Below are 14,462 nucleotides of genomic sequence, written 5' to 3' on the forward strand. Positions count from 1 at the left end.
CTTGGAGAACTCATTCGCTCTCATGACTTCAACTACCATCTCTACACGGATGCTTCCCAAAGCTCTCTCTCCAGCTCCAACCCTCTCTCTGCCGTCTCACATTTCGTTTTGCCTTTAGCACATCTCTACTGGGCTGCCCTGCCAACACCTCAGATTTAACGTGTCCAAAACAGAACTCCCTGTCTTCCCACTCAGACCTGGTCCACTCACCACCACCAGCATCCTTCCTGTCTTACAAGTCCATAGTTTCGGCATCATCCTCAACTCGCTTCTCTCATTCATCCCACATATTCAGAATGTCTCCAAATCCTGTCGGTTCTGTTTGTATGTATCCTGTGGGAATATATACCTTTGTGCTTGAAGATGCTTCAGTCAGGAAGATTAATGCGTGGTTATGTGTGTGGCTGAAAAGCCTGACCTAAAATCCTTACCAATTTGTGTGCACACAAAAAGACTGTTCTTGTTATTCTGATGTTTATTGTTTCTAGTATCTAGCACTCCTTTTGCATTTACTATCTGTCTCATGATCCTTACAAAGCTTCTACTTGAAAAGATCTGCCCCTTTCTTTACTTCTGTGCTGCCCTATCTGCAGGAAATGACCCCCAGTACTAAGACGCAACATCATCTGAGGCTTTATTTTACTGTATCCTTAAAACATTTGCCTTCCATTTCCCATTATCATCTCACTGGGCAGCCGCTGTTTGGGTATCCTGCTCTGTCCATTCTCCTCAGATATCCCACTCAGCACAGCTGCGTTGAGGCAAGTGTAGCTTCAGGGCTAGTCGGTGGACCTCACTATTCGTCACCCCAACTTGCCGTACGGTCTCTGACCCTAGTGGAACTTTTCTAGTTGCTGGACGTGGGCACCTGTGGGAGTTTCAGGTCTCTCAGCTGTGGAGAAAGTTGGACAGTACTACGGGTGATTTGGGGCGCAGTACAATGCTGTGCTACAGTGTGTGATGTCTTAAAGTATATCCTGACCTTCTTGATTTAATTTTCTATCCTGTTGCCTCTGAGTGAATTGCTGGGTGGTATACTACCTAAGTAGCAGAATTCTAGGCAGTTTTTAGCTCTCTGTTTCCAGTATAGATTTTTGTTGTTGTGTGTCTGGCTTCCCTGTATGTCTGGCTTCCCTGTGCGGACGGATACGTCACCAGTTTTATTCTACATCTGTTTTTAGCCCATAACGGCGGCTGATGGAATGAAATAGTTTATATGCATTCATTCAGTTGTATTTATCGAGCGATTACTGTGTGCAGAGCACCGTACTAAGCGCTTGGAAAGTACAGTTTGGCAGCAGAGATAGTCCCTACCCAAAAAACGAGCTCACAGTCTAGTGCTCAGGTAGAAGAGGAGTTGCAAAGTTAGGTGTGAGGGAGGAAGGAGAAGCTGCAAAGTGGCTTACAGGAGACTGATAGTGTGCTGCTACGAAACGGTTCTTTCTTTTTGTTCCCCAGCTCGGTGTCATGTAGAATGGCAGTTGGAGAAATCTGACCTTTTCCACTACTCTCTGGTTAATCGAATTGGAAAGAAATTCCAAAATTTACTCAAGAACTTATTCGCAGCGACCTCATTTTCTTGATTTTTGAGAACTGACCTATAGTCTTGCCCTTTTCCCACGGGAATCTCATTGTCCTTTTTAGTGTTTGGTAACCGTACTGCGTATATTTTTATCTTGAATCATTTCAGAACCTGACCACGTACCTATGAGCTATTCAGAGATATTCCACAGTGACTAGTGGTAGAGTACAATGTAAACAGGGATTCTATTTATCAAAAGCAGTGTGAAGAGCCAAGAGACCAATTACGGAAGACCAAAATAATGTCATAAAATGGCCTGGAAAATCACTAATGATTCTCAGTGCTTCATTCTCCCCGATTGTACACAGTAATGACATACTTTGTGGACAGGGTTCATGAAGCTCAAGCAACTGAACATAGAATTTCAGCTCCATTAAATCCCCAAGCCCGGCTGTTGGCTCATTGCTCATATATAAGGAAATTGAATAAAAATATGTATTGTTAATCCAGAGTCTAAATCAGTATCAGCAATGTTCCTTATCATTTACTTTTTGGGACAACTCATTAGACCTACGGCTATTGAGGTTACTTAGGTGACCCTTAATATTGGAAGATGATTCTCTGAAAAGCAAAACAGACTTTTCCACTAATGCCCTGTTTTTATTAGAATAAATTTGTTCTTAATCTCACTTTTATGTCGGCATGTATTTAAAGTATGCTTCTGCCATTACACTACGGGAAAAACTGCTTAAAGAGTAAAAATCTAGATCAGTTTTGGAAATGGTGAGGGGAAAAAATGGTGATCACCTATAAGAATACACTGCAGGAATATGGAATCAGAAGACTGTTGGTAGTGTGCTTCTCAGAAAAGCAAGGGGCAGCAGCAACCTGCTGGGCTACATCACCTTGTTCTAGTGAATAGAGCCTGGGCCTCAAAGTCAGAAGGACCTGGGTTCAAATTCCGGCTGTGCCACTCATCTGCTGAGTGACCTTGGGCAAGTCGCTTTGTTTCTCTGGGCCTAAATTCCCTCATCTGTAAAATGGGGATTAAGACTGTGTGTCCCATGTCCGATTTGCCTATATCCACCTCAGCGCTTACTGTAGTGCCAGGCCCATAGTAAGCGCTTAACAAATACCACAGTTGTGATTATCTGACCTGTTATGTGCTGTATAGAAATCTTAATCCGCTCAAATCTTTCCCTGGGAAATCCTATGGGGTTTCTGAATGGTGCTTAGTTTTTTTAGTGTCCTCTTTTTAAACCCCACCATTTTGGTTTTTTTATATCTAAAATTTTCCCAAGTTATTAGATAAAATCTTGAAAATCAATAGCAGTCTTATTTATAGAAGTGATTTCAACATTTAAGTTTAAATGAGGCACTTAAAGCCTCAGAACTACATTTTTTAAGCTACAACCCAGGTCCGTGATTGCTGTATGAAATTGAAGTTCACTCAGAAAGCCAGCCATTTTTACAACAAAAAAACAGTATTCAGCAATCGCATTTCGTCATCAAAGCATAATAAGAATAATGTGATATTTAAATACATAGTAATAATGATATTTAAGTCCTTACTATGTGCCAAGCACTGTACTAAGCAGCGAGATAGGTGCAAAATAATCAGGTTGGACACACTTGGTGTCCTACTTGGAGTTCACAAGAAGGGAGAATGGGTAGTCATTTCCCATTTACAGATGAGGAAACTGAGACTCAGAGAAGTTAAGTGGCTTGCCCAAGATCACACAACAGGCAAATGTCAGAGCCGGGCTTAGAACCCAGGCCCTCTGGCTCCTAGGTCCGTGCTCTTTCCAATAGGCCACCCTGCTTTTCTAGAATCCTGGTGGAGTAAGGAACTAAGGCAGTGTCTTTTCTTATTCTTCATTTTAGCTTTTAAATCTACAAGACAACAGCCCACCCGAAACGTAGCTACTAAGAATTACTCAGAGGTAAGACATTGTTTTATGGAATGCGTATTTAATGTGTTTCTTTTTTTTTTTTACCTCATTCTCTGAATGTATGGTAAAACTGTAATATGAATTGGTATTTTATTTTCTTTTAACTTCCCAATTTAGAGAAATGTTTTCTTTCTTTTTTTTTTCCCTGAAGGCCTTTTGGGTAGATTAATAATTTTTCATTTGAAATCAAGCTTAGAGTCTTCATACCTAAACTTCCTCCAAGTCTTCCTCTCCTCTCCATTATTTGAAGTGGGCCACCAGCTGTTGGTCCGGTGGAAAGAAGTACTGCACAGGGAGCCCTGAGTTTTAATCCATCGGGATTATTTTAAATGTCTAAAGTTCAGTCACAGGCAATCAGTTTCTGACATTATTGGTAGTCACATCATCTATAATAGCAGTCATGTAGAGGAAGGTGTCAGATATACCCTCCTCCATTCACTGTAGGTCTCAGAACCTAACCCTGGTTAATTTCCTCAGAGTCTTTCCCAGGGGGTCTGAATTGGAGAAGATCCCATCCTCTGTCTTCTGAGGAAGGAATTGATAATCCAGATTGGTACTGGCCCCATCAAGAGCAGGGTGAGGAGGTGGAAAGTCCCGAAAGAGTCCCTCAGATAGGCCAAAATGTGTCTTGTTTCTGGGGTGGATGGACTCAGAGACAAGACTGATGGTATCAGCCTCCAAGTAAATCAATCCTATCTTAAGGCTCCACCTTTTTCTAAAGTTAGATTAAACTATTTTCAAAAAAAGTTCTTGCTTCACACAGACTTGGCTGTGGATAGCATTTTGTCTCCTGTGCTTTAATCAGCTAGTGTCAAAATATTCTGCCTTGAATTTCAAATCTTTGCTCTCCACTTCTTCAAGTGGAGACCGAAGTCACCACTTGAAACACTGGCTGTGAGTCAGAGTGTTGAGTGCCTTCCCTATGCCGAACACTGCCTCAGAAACTAAGGAAATATTACCCAAGAACAAAGTGTTGTCCATGCCTTTAGGGAGCGTGCAGTACAGAGAGGGATGTTTAGAAATACAAATGCAGAAGCAGAATAGGGAGCATGAAATACAAGTGACGTAACTAGTGACGTCAGAGCGGAACAGAACAGATAAATGTATTGTACAGAGTAACATGCGTGAGTGCTGGAAAGGTTAGGATGACTGAAGTCAAGTGGGGTAAGTAGTCTAGGAAACAACTATAGACTCAGTGGGTTTGAATAGTATTTTGAAGACAGGAAAGACTATGCCATGATTTACATGTGCCAGGAGGAGGAGTGAGGGAAGGAATTAGGGCAACTAGGCAAGGAGAGGCTACTTGCTGAGAGACCCTAATGTTCCTGAAGAAGAATTGATTAAGCAAGTATGGCCTACGACTTTCACAAGTGGGTAGACGGTATGAAGAAATAACAATATTTACATTTAATTGATTTTCATTATTCTGCTGCTTCATATAACAGAGAGCCTAGCAAAGTTAAAAGATAGGGCTGACTCCCCCCTAAAACCACCTCCACCACCTACCTCTCACAAAATATGGGCCCAGAATTATTGAATTCTGAAATAGTCAAAGGAGTTCTATGAATTGGCTGAGTTGTTTGGATAGGTATGGGAAGCTTTTTTTTAAATAGATGTTCTGTAATCTTCAATTTTAAAGAAATTAGCTTTCAGTTCAGAGCTTGTAGCAGTTGTCCCAACATTCTGGGACGCACTGTGAGCTAATGTTTATAGTACCAGACAAGGAATCAGGACGTTGGTTTCATGTCAAGATACCTTGTTTTTAGAGACACATTTTTTCATGTTCATTTGGTCTTTAGGTGATTGTGGATGATGATTCTGACATGGAAGACGATCTTTTTCCAGCTTCTTCCAAGGTAGATCAAAGGTGAGATCCATTATTTATTTTAAGAGCCATTTGATAAGCCAAAATGTGAGGGCTGAAGTCTATATATTTCCTGTGCTATAGAGGGAAAATGTTATTTGTTATGCAGGTTATTTTTATGCTAATAAATGGCTAGGGAAGCTAATAATGAAAACCAATTTGCCCTGTGGTGGTACCGATGACTTTTTAACTATCTGTTCAGAAGCAACAGCAGAGCATCATAGGCCATCATTTACAATTAACACGGCATAATCATCCATTTGGTTTTATCACCCAACTGGGGGACAGAGTTGACAGATTTTGCTGTAGCTTAGTTCCCTCCTGCCTGTCTTTATACTTCTGAATTAATGAATTGGAATTTGGACAAGAGTTCAGCTGTGGACTGTGCGGAGCGTGCTTTCATAATTAGACTGATAGAGCACGTTATAGTCCAGATGAGAGTATGCCACAATATGGTATAGTAGCAGAAACATACTTTTTGGTTTTCTTTTCTCGCCTCTTCCCAGTATAGATTAAATGGCTGAGTTGATATGTTGGCAAACTATACTAAATATATGAGGGGAGATTAGATGTTTCCAAATGTTAATTAAGCTTTTAGTAGACACCAGAGTGAAATTTTAATAAATGCATTTCTGCACTGTAACAGTTAACATTACCATCAATGTATTAAGGTATTGTGGCTCTACTAAGTTAATTAACTGATTTAACAACTTCATTCTGATATTAGAGAGGGTGGGTATCACTAGTCAAGAAAACTGAACTTTAATTAGGTATCATATTCAAATTCTGTGTGTTTTTTTGTTTTAATCCCTGAATTGGTAAAGGTTGTCCAGCAAAAGAGGCTCTCAGAGCCAGAATACGAAGGGAGTTGACTTTGAGTCAGATGAGGTAAAGTGAGATTCTCATTACTGTTTAAAAAGTCTTTTAGATGAATGACCATTTGTGTGTGGTCGTCAAATCCTATTTTGTTTGTTTATCCAGAACTTGGCATAACTGAACTAGTCTCTGAGGGAATCTTGGTCACAATTAGTTGGAATTCTATTTGTCTATACAGTGAAATATTCCCAAACACTTAATACAGTGCTCTACACACAGTAAGCACTCATTGAGTACCAATGATCGAATGGTAGGTCATTTGTCGAAAACCACTTTTCTGGGAAGTTGTGGGTGGCCTCAGTACTGTGAACCTATATTTTAAATCCACCTGATGAACAGGCCACTTTGGAAGTGGCTTCACTGTATTTTTTTTTTGAGAGGAAAAATATCATGCAAGGACTTACATCATCTACATTTGTACATTGGCATGATTAAGAACTTGATAAAAACAAGAACATCGAAACCCCCATGAAAATAGGAAATAAGAGAGTTTGCCTTTTGTGGTGTTTTTGTTCCTGTCATTCATTTTGAGCTTCAGAGAACTGTGAAAGATTTTTTTAAAATAATATAATTTTTTTATGTCATTTCAGGAGGATGATGATCCATTTAAGAACATTAGTTCTTTTGGAAGAAATCCAAGATAATTATTGTTCGTTTTTTGAATATAATTATCTGAAAAATATTTAGGATTCATGAAACAATTAGAAACATTACACAAAATGTATTATTAAGTACTTTTTCTTTGGAATGGTTCATTTTTTGTCAGATTTCCTTTTAAAGATATCTGCCATGTTCCAGTTAACTGCGGTCGAATACCCTAAGGTAAATGTGTGATTACTAAACTCAAAGATAAAAGTCAAAAATAGTATCCTCTGAAAACGTTGGGGAGATCTTAATTTGTTAAACTTTGCAAATCTTTGAGCTCCAGGGCACATTGAGCATCATCATTCCTGTCATACTTTGTGGCTGCTAATTTTACGTGGAAATGCTCTAAAGTAACATTTAGAATACGATAAAAAAAAATTTCCTTGTCAATCATTATAAATCACTGTTGGAGTGAGAGCCCCCTTACTGAAGTGTTAGTTCAGAGTAAAAAGGATAAAAAAACATACAAAATTCATTGGCATGCCGTTATGCATACTATTTAGGCTTGTAGTAAAAGGAGCCGGTTTTTACCATGGTCTGGAAAAATAAAAAACGGCCTCGAAAATGCCTCTTCTCCCTAATTTTTATTGTTTACTCAAGTCCTAGGCTTCCTCCTAATTAGACCAAGTAAGCAAAACCATCCCAGTTACACCATTAGCACAGATTTATTTCTTTACTTAGTGGCTGTTCTCAGCGGTGACTATGCCACTGACGCTTTCTATGTTAGATCGTTTACATTTAATTCTAGCCACCCAGAAGTGGAACTCCCAACTCAATCAGAAGAGAATTATGGTAGGAATTTGACATACATTTCAGAAGTGAAGATTTTAAAGGACTGTGTTCTTTTGGAGTGTTCATTCCCTGAATCTCCCCCAACTTCCGTTTCCAACCCCTTGTCTGCTTGCCTTGAAATTTGCCCTCAAATAGCTGCCTTACTTGTGTATTTGTCTATTAAAGAAATGACTTTTATTTTTTAAAAATCCTTAAGGAAAAAAATGGGAAGTCTTTTGTTTATAGCTTCAGCAGTTCGACAGAACTGAGTCAGTAAGTGTCTCATTTGAATGTTTTCTAACTGCAGTCAATGTTGCTATAAAACTTGCATTTACATGCGGCTTTGGATTGTTTACATTTGCATTGGATTGAAATATTTACTTTTTTACTGTGTTCTGAAATAAAAATGTTTTTGGACTCTTTCTTAGTCTACTTAAACTTGGCTTACATCTCTTGTATTTGGATGAGCCGGGCTAGTTGATGTTCCGCTTGGTCCTCATAACTGAGTATCCCATTTTACTGCCTGCACTTTCTTTGATTTAGCCCTAGACAATAGGAGCCTCCCCTTGATCTCTGTTGGTATAGGTGGACTTAGCGCCCCATTCCTCCATGTAATTCTCCGGCTGAAAAATCAAAACCGCCTAATGCAGTTATTTTTACCTTCTGTAAATACGGTGGAATTGCAGGTGGTTTAATTCTCTCTCTTATGATCCGCAGCGGCAAGCCCGTTGAACTGAGCAGTGTCTCTGTTGCTTTTGGATTGATTCATAGCTCAATCTCCTGTCAAGCGGGCAAGACCCCTTAGGGAAATCAGAGTTCACAACTGTGGGACCGTCTGTCGCTTTCAGATTTGCCGATGAAAATATATGTGTGGAACTGTTAAGTGAGCAACAGCGTGGTGGCTTTCCACCTGTCAGCCTTTTTCCCTCCTTGAACGTGAGCGTGCAGAATGCTCTCTGTGACCAACAGAGAGTCTTTGGAGATCAGTATGCGTCACAGTTGCACTTATGAAACAATCACACGTGAAGTTCAGTACTCAACTAAGGGAAATAGTCATCTCCAGGCCTGATTATCCCAAGGTTGCAGGGCCACCTCTTCAGGAGCGGCGTGACATGAAATTATGTCCCGGTTCTCTTCTTCTAAGTTTAGCTGATGGGAAGTGTGGAGTTTTCACCCAGGTTTCATTATCAATCACTGGCATTAGGATGATGATGCCTCCTCATCCATTTTTTTAATCCTAATGGTAACTGATTTTTTTGTTTATGGTATTTGTTAATAGTATTTATTGAGCACTTACTATGTGCAGAGCACTGTACTAAGCACTTGGGAGAGTATAATACAACAGAATTAGCAGACCCATTCCCTGCCCATAACGAGCAGTCTAGTTAAGTGCTTACTATTGCAGGCACTATACCAAACACTGTAGTAGATAAAAGCTAATCGTGTTGGGCACAGTCTGTGTCCCACATGGGGCTCACAATCTTGATCCCCATTTTATGCATGACATAACTGAGGCACAGAGAAGTACAGCAGCCTGGCCCAGTGGATGGATCACGGGCCTGGGAGTCAGAAGGACCTGGGTTCCAGTCCCAGCTCCGCCACTTGTCGGCTGTGTGGTCTTGGGCAAAGTCACTTGACTTCTCTGGGCCTCAGTTACCTTCTCTGTAAAATGGGGATTAAGACTGTGAGCCCTTGTTGGACAGAGACTGTGTCCAACCTTATTGTCTTGCATCTACCCCAGCGCTTAGAACAGTGCCTTGCACTTAGTACGTGCTTAACAAATACTATTAGTACTATTATGTGACTTGACTTGTCAATGCAGCACTCAAAGGGCTTATTTCTCACAAGTGTATTTTGTGAGAAACGCTGTTGACTGAAAACAGATGTGGCTAACAAAAAAGGCCATAAATTCAGACTGTCTAGAGGTTCCCCCACGGCTTCATGGCACTGTGACCTTGGAGAACATATTCAGGGCAACCGTGAGTTCTCCGGAGGAATTCTAAAGTTTCAGAGAGCTCCTCCCTAGACTGCCTCAAATGTTGCTTTCCAGACCTTCTCTAAAAGCGGATCTGGAAGCCACATTTTAAGAGCTAGTCTGAAAATGGACCTTTCAGCTCTGAGGTCACCTCCAAAGAAAGCCCCCTCTTCCTCGGAGCCACGTGTGTCGGTGCTGATCGAAAACCCAGTAGCCTCAGAGCCGAATTTTCTTACCATGGATTTTCTTTCCCATTAAAGAAATAATGGATTTTGAGGTTCTGCCCTCCTCAGAGACAATTTCACAGTCTGCTGCACTCTGTGAGCTTCCCGGGAGCCACCGCAGGAGTTTAACACCCTTTGGTTCAAAATGCAGGAAGCTCAAAAGACATAAACCAGGGTTGAGAAAACTCAAACGTGGGCTCATGCTCTCAGGTGGTTCCTCAAGTTTTCTGGAATTCGGCTTTGCTGTGGTATGACCACAAGATGGGGCCTCTCAACCACCGGTTGTAATTAGAATCAATTCAATAGTATTTTTGTATTTTGGCAGTAAATTTTAAAGCTCCCTTAGGCCTAGACCACGTTGCCCACTCCTTGAATTGTCTTGGTTTTCTTTCCATGCCCAAACATTGGAGAATGCCATGTGGAGTCTTGATATGATTATTACAAAGATACAAAAAATATACTGCACTTCCTAGCTAGCTAAAAAAAAAAATTTGAAATGTTACATTATAAAAATGAGTCACGAGAGCCTAGTAGTGCATTTTTTAAGCTCACATTAGAATTTCCATTGAGGGAATTTTTTGTGTGCTGCTTTTAGTGCTGATTTTTAGGTAACTGATGCTGTGATTCCAAAAGCTTAGTAAATCAAGATTTGCTGGTCGACGTCTTCTCAATATCAGCGGTTGTATTTAATGCATCTAAAGTGAATAACACGGTACCAGATCTATCCTTGAATGATTTCTCAAACTAGCCAACCGCCTCTATCCCATGATCATCTTGCCCTGGAGTGTTTTTGTTTACTAGCTCCTTATTATGCGATATATGTCTGGCAGCCTCTAAAATTTATACCAAAATAGAACATTTGGTAACACCCGGTCCATTTAGTCTAATTAAATTTGCAGTCCCAGAGTAGTTATTTTAAAAGATTACGTTTTGCCTTCCCTCCTTCTCTAGAAGCTCTTCATAGATCTCCAACCTGCTGGACCCTCTCTCACCTGCTTCTGATGGGAACATCTGGACTATGAGAAGATCCTGTGAGAAGCAAAGTGCATTTCATTGCATTAGTGCCAGGGGTGCAGCTGCATTTCTTGCACTGTAATGGCTTTTAGATTTGATTTTGGAAAGCCCAAGGTATCAAGTCACATCTGAAATTCTAAACAAAATTTCATGACGTTGAGCAAAAAAAGGAACTCATGAGTCATCTGGACAAGCCTACCCCCTCCTAAAAGGCAGGTAGCCGGCTACCTAAGTCAGCTACCCAAGCCGTGTGCCTCAGGGTGGCATTTCAGACATGCCAACCTCTAGTCACAACTCAGGGCTGGGTCTTGAACCCCGGACATTTCTGTTTCTGGGTCCACAAAGAATAAGCACTTAATAAAGTGCTCTGCCCAAACTATTACTTTTATTATTTTTATTATTATAATTAAGAATAATTACTAGAGAAGCAGCGTGGCTCAGTGGAAAGAGCGCGGGCTTGGGAGTCAGGTCACAGGTTCTAATCCCGGCTCCGCCGCTAGTCAGCTGTGGGACCTTGGGCAAGTCGCTTAACCTCTCTGTGCCTCAGTTACCTAATCTGTCAAATGGGGATTAAAACTGTGAGCCCCATGTGGGACAACCTGATCACCTTGTATCCCCCAGCGCTTAGAACAGTGCTTTGCAGATAGTAAGCGCTCAACAAATACCACAATTTATTATGGTGTTTAAGTGCTTACTATGTGCCAAGCATTGTTCTAAGCACTGTGGTAGATTCAGGGTAATCAGGTTGTCTCACAGGGGGCTCACAGTCTTAATCCCCATTTTACAAATGAGGCACAGAGAATTTAAGTGGCTCACCCAAGGCCACACAGCACGGCGGAGCCGGAACTGGAACCCATGTCCTTTGACTCCCAAGCCCGGACTCTTCCCACTAAGCCACGTTGCTTCTCCTAATTCAGGTACATAAAATGTAATATCTCCCAAGTGCTTAGTATAGTGCGCTACACATAGTAAGCACTCGATAGAAAACATTAATTGATCAAACAGTGCCATTAATGGGTCAGAAAAATGGCCTATCCAAGCCCAATAATCAAACTTCAGTATTAGAGAATGCTTGAAGTAAAAGTGGGTTGGTCAAGTGCTAAATATTGGGGTAGAATCAAATATAATGCATGGCTCGGTGGAAAGAGCACGGGCTTGGGAGTCAGAGGTCATGGGTTTGAATCCCGGATCCGCCACTTGTCAGCTGTGTGACTGTGGGCAAGTCACTTAACTTCTCTGTGCCTCAGTTACTTCCGTAAAATGAGGATTAAGACTGTGAGCCTCACAAGGGGCAACAGGATTACCCTGTATCTACCCCAGCGCTTAGAACAGTGCTCTGCACATAGTAAGTGCTTAACAAATGCCAACATTATTATTATAATCTCACCAGACACAGTCCCTGCCAGACATGGGACTCAGTCTCTGAGGGAGACCCATCTGTCATCCATAAATTAGTATACTGATTTATCCTCTAATATAATTCCTCATGATTAGACCTTCCAATATGCCTAATTATTTCCTAAAATAATCCATTATGGACCTATCTATCATCCCTAAATTTATCCAAAACGGCTGTTAAGCACTCAACAGCAGGACAAGCCTGAAGGGAGTAGATTTTAAACAAAAGAAAGCATTCCCTCAGAGATGGGTGTAGGTCTTGCCAGCTCACCAACTAGGGGAATTCCCTATAGCGTGGCAGAGAGCGTGGCATGTGACGTTTTACCCCAGGAAATTGTGCAAGCAGAAAAAAATCAAGAGCAGATGGGTGGGATCGAGACAAGTGGCCATAGTGGGTCGTGAGAGGGATGATGGGTGATGATCACCTATGCTGGAGGCAGAAGACTGGCCCGGATGGATCACTCATCTGAACCATTAATGACATTTTATCTGTCTCTCACATTAGAGGAGGGCAGGAGGAGTGATTTTTTGCTTAGTACACTGCTGTGCATACAATAGGTGCTCAGCATACTAATGATTAGTTATCTTCTCCCAGCTGAACAACCCAATTCTTTGAGAAAGAAGCATACAAAAGTCAACTGAGGAAGAAACTGAAAAGAAATCTGATTGACTTAGTCATATTTTTTGAGCGTTTACCGTGTTCAGAGCACTGCACTAAGCACTTGGGAGAGTACAGTATAACAATAGAACAGTCAGTAGACACATTCCTTGCCCATAACGAGCCTAAAGAACTTTCCTTTTTTAACCTGCATAACTCAGTGTTTCTAGTCAGTAATAAACAGTAAAAGACCATTAAATTGGAATCTGAAATTAAGGAATCATCCTCCATGCTTCCCCCTGTTATTTAAAATGAGATAGAGCTCAAAGCTTATTCTTGTTGGGCAATTAAATATAAGCAGCTTCTCCGGGAGTTGTCAGAGGTATAAATATAAACAAAATATTATGGCCTCTTTGTGAAGATAGTTTGCTTGTGGTGAAGGAAGATTAAATATTAAAAACCCTAAGACATAAAATATTTAAGGCGGTAGGACTGGAAGGGAACTTTTTGAGGTCATCTAGGGTGACCATATATCCCACTTGGCTTAGGAAAATCAGAGGAGTCCAGTCTTCGGGGCTTTTCCATTCATGGTCTCGTAAGTATCCCAGATTTTCTCCCAGAATGTGGGCACAGGAGAGGAAGTATATGGGCATATACCTTGTGGGGGGTTTCTGGGAGTTTGGATTGAAGAATGGCTTTGAGAATATTCAGCACATCTCTTGGCTCCAAGGATTGCAACTCCCAGAAACATCTGCAGAGTATATGCCCACATACTTCCTCTCCTTTGCCCACACTTGCTGAAGGATTGGATTCACTGCGATGTGAGTGACGGTGCGTTCTAGAGCTGTGAGTTTCGGTTTTAAGGATGTTGCTTTTCTTTTTCCTCCTGCCTCTGGATTGACGACCGAGAGGCAGCATGGTCTAGTAGAATATGCGTGGGTCTGGGAGTTCCACAGTCAGGTTTGGATATGGCTCTGCCACATGGTCTGTTGGGTGACCTCGGCCAAATGACAACCTCCCTGGGCCTCAGTTTCCTCCTCCATAAAATGGGGATGAGGTAACTTTTCTCCCTTCCTCTTGGATTGTGAGCCCCGCATTGGACACGGACTGGCTGATCTGAATATCTTGTACCTAGCCAGCATGTAGGACTTACAAAGTGCTTACTATTCATTCAATCGTATTTATTGAGCACTTACTGGGGCCAGAGCACTGTATTAAGCACTTGGAAAGTACAATTGGGCAACAGAGACAATCCCTAACCAACAACGGGCTCACAGTCTAGAAGGGGGAGACAGACAACAAAACCAAACAAGTAGACATCACTACCATCAAAATAGATAAATAGAACCATAGATAAATGCACATCATTAATAAAATAGAGGAATAAATATGTACACATATATACAGGTGGTGTGGGGAGGGGAAAGGGGTAGAGCAGAGGGAGGGAGTAGGGGTGATAGGGAGGGGAGGAGGAGCAGAGGGAAAGGGAGAGCTCAGACTGGGAAGGCCTCCTGGAGGGGATGAGCTCTCATTAAATGTTCTTACCCTACATATTACTTTGGTTTATTTTTTTTCCCTGCACTTCTAATTTCCAACAGTGGTGCTCAGTGTCAAAATGGCTGG

General features: G+C 41.3%; 1 protein-coding gene across 1 annotated transcript in view; it reads left to right on the forward strand.

Moving 5' to 3' along the window:
* MRE11 (MRE11 homolog, double strand break repair nuclease) overlaps positions 1–8,068 on the forward strand; it is a 33,007-nt gene extending 24,939 nt beyond the window's left edge. The window contains exons 17-20 of the mRNA XM_001513384.5: positions 3,407–3,465; positions 5,274–5,341; positions 6,163–6,226; positions 6,805–8,068. Of these exons, the coding sequence (XP_001513434.2) occupies positions 3,407–3,465; positions 5,274–5,341; positions 6,163–6,226; positions 6,805–6,858 (245 nt within the window). The 3' untranslated portion in view covers positions 6,859–8,068. The remainder of the gene's footprint in view (positions 1–3,406; positions 3,466–5,273; positions 5,342–6,162; positions 6,227–6,804) is intronic.
* The last annotated feature ends 6,394 nt before the right edge of the window (positions 8,069–14,462 follow it).

This window comes from Ornithorhynchus anatinus, chromosome 20 (genome assembly GCF_004115215.2).
Source record: "Ornithorhynchus anatinus isolate Pmale09 chromosome 20, mOrnAna1.pri.v4, whole genome shotgun sequence".
Classification (NCBI taxonomy): domain Eukaryota; kingdom Metazoa; phylum Chordata; class Mammalia; order Monotremata; family Ornithorhynchidae; genus Ornithorhynchus; species Ornithorhynchus anatinus.